The sequence below is a fragment of the Penaeus japonicus genome, unplaced genomic scaffold, assembly GCF_977035675.1.
Source record: "Penaeus japonicus unplaced genomic scaffold, GWHDUDI00000001_assembly GWHDUDI00000019, whole genome shotgun sequence".
Lineage (NCBI taxonomy): Eukaryota > Metazoa > Arthropoda > Malacostraca > Decapoda > Penaeidae > Penaeus > Penaeus japonicus.
In genome coordinates this window covers 18,974,262-18,976,761 of record NW_028234421.1, presented here as the reverse complement: position 1 = coordinate 18,976,761, position 2,500 = coordinate 18,974,262, and the positions used below count along the sequence as shown (strand labels likewise).

The 2,500-nt window shown below is 40.8% G+C and overlaps 1 protein-coding gene across 1 annotated transcript in view; it reads right to left on the bottom strand.

The window, feature by feature from the left end:
* LOC147469777 (ionotropic receptor 93a-like) overlaps window positions 1-2,500 on the bottom strand; it is a 4,694-nt gene that overhangs the window by 860 nt on the left and 1,334 nt on the right. The window contains exons 4-8 of the mRNA XM_086547092.1: window positions 1,971-2,062; window positions 1,504-1,718; window positions 1,208-1,363; window positions 212-318; window positions 1-20 (exon numbers count right to left, since the gene is read on the bottom strand). The exon at window positions 1-20 is cut by the window's left edge and continues 144 nt beyond it. Of these exons, the coding sequence (XP_086403218.1) occupies window positions 1-20; window positions 212-318; window positions 1,208-1,363; window positions 1,504-1,718; window positions 1,971-2,062 (590 nt within the window). The remainder of the gene's footprint in view (window positions 21-211; window positions 319-1,207; window positions 1,364-1,503; window positions 1,719-1,970; window positions 2,063-2,500) is intronic.

The following is a 2,500-nucleotide window of genomic DNA, read 5'->3' as shown; positions in this document are numbered from 1 at the left end:
TCATTTTCAGTCGCAGGATTCTGTGTCAAAATAATTAATAATACTGGTGTAGAATATTCTTGTGTCCTATTGATTATTTAATTTTAAAAGATACCCACTTCCATACATATCCTCCAGTTCCTCACTGAATATTCTTTAACACTAAGTTATTCACATGGCAAATAGATATCAAGTGGATTATAAAATATTCTCATTCATCAATCTTACTCACACGGGGTCAGTTTCATGTTTGAGTGACGATCCCTTTGGGAATCCGAGACTGATGCTTGTGGACTGGAACATCGACTCGGAGAACAAGTAAAACATGCAAGTGCCCATCTGTCAGTGGTGGAATGTTTAACTCTATTAGCTGCAGAAACTGACAACATCTGAAGGTGAAATTATGTAAGGATGCTTTTGAATTGTATTTCCATGGGCCTTTCATGCCAGATGCACTTCATTGCAGTCCCTAATAAGTGAATTGGAAGAAAATACATTTAATTACAGATTGAGAAAAAGAATCATGGACAATGAATAGATGCACGAACTTTCATATCAATCAGCAGTAAAAGGGCAACGTGGCTACAGTGTCTAGAAGTCTGATGATGTTAGTCATTTAGTTTAACACTGCACTTATGTAATTGTATTATTCCCTCTGATTATTATATTTCTTACGTTTTACCTGATAGTACATATACACTAACAGTTATTATACTAGTCATACTGTATGAATGAATAATGAAGACATTTTTCGAAAAATACACTGTCAACAGGTTTTGCAATCTCTCTCTGTAACAGGTGTTCTAAAAGTGTTTTTCTTTAGTAGAAATCTTAAGCCTACTGATATATAAAATGAACTTGTAACTTCACCCAAGTGGCAGATTCTGTTTCCCGTTATTCACAGCCCATCATTGCCAAGGCTTATTTACGGTTTTAGACTATCAATGGAATATTGGGTAAGGAAGGCATTTGAAAAGAGGTAACGTTTGTTACAACAAAAGCTTAATATCCTCCCATTAAAGCTTAGGCAAAGCAACCATTATGGAACACCTTCAAAGAGAAGAGAATTTTGAAGAAAAAAATATTGTGTATATAGTATAGTAAACACATACATATGGGCACGAGATAATTTGTTCATCTATCCGTCTATAAATGATTATTTTATTCATCTACACATAGGTTGTACAGATCACATCCGTTCAAAGCCCTCCACACTAAAACCAGATACCCGGGTAAAATCCTGGTCCATGAAGGTGAGGAAGGGAAGCCTTAGTCCTGTATAGCTCCCTTCTCCCGTCCTCAGCAGATTCACTTGCGTGTGGATATGGCGATGTGCGACCAGCTGCTTCTTCAGTTGCCCGAGTGGCTGGCTGGCATTAGCTTCCTGAAGGGGGAGTAGGAAGAACTCATTTTCATTGATTGTTGTATACTAGAAAAAAAATATATAATGGTATTTCATGAGTGCTTTTAAACATTCCCGAAATATATTCTTCGAGACAGGAGAGCGCAAGTTACAAGGCTTACGAGAATCTGCTGGTGCAAGAAGCTTCCGTGCGTGAGGTAGAGCGGGACGGAGGAGTCGGCGAGCTCTTTGATGCTGTCGAAGGGCAGACGCACGAGGGGGATGATGAGCATCGCCTTCAGGTTGGAACGGTACACGGTCCCCAACACGAAGCTCGTCAGTAGCCACAGGCCCGCCAGGACCCGCGTTGAGGCTACGGAAGGCTCCCACGGCACACCTGCAGGGGGGAAGGGAAAGGGCATGTACGCGAGAAGGAACATGGAATCCATAAATAGGCCATAAATAAGCAGCGGTGGCTGAGAGAGAAAAGAACAGGGAGAAAAGGGACAGAAAGAAGATAATGCCAGAGTTCACGTGTCGGATGGCTCCGTTTCTCAAAATCCACCCAAACATAAATCTATGGTCACAGAAAACCCCTTATCAAGCCTGGAGAAGGGAGGAGCCTTGTGGCACTGAGCCCCGAACATACTTTGTGACAAGAGCGCGGATAGCGTCCACTGGGCCGATTTCTCTATGCTGGAGGTTAATCCTCTATGGGACGTCCTCCTGACGGCTGAGTTCCTGTTGCAAAGAAAACAACAATCTGATAGGTTAGATTAAGTAAGGGTTAAGTTTGGTTTCAGAATAGCGCTGGATCGGCAAAGATGGAAAGAATTGGGGAAGGCTTATGTCCAACTGCGGACCCTTACAAGCTGAGAAGAAGTTTGGTTAAGTTTAAAACTCAAGGACGTCTATCCACTTTTCTTCTAATTATATTTAAAAGATTTATTTTATATGGCAAAATGATGTTTTGTTCTCCATACGGTATAAGTCCAGGTGAGGTGTAGGTCAGGTTAGGGTTTGGTTAGTTTAGGATTGGGCTAGGTAAGCTTAGATTTAGGTTAGGTCAGACTAGATTAGGTTAGGTTACTTTAGCTTAGGTTAGGTTAAGTTAACTTAAAGACTCAAGGAACTCCATCCATCCAGTTCTTGTCTAATTTTATCTTTTAAAATATACTT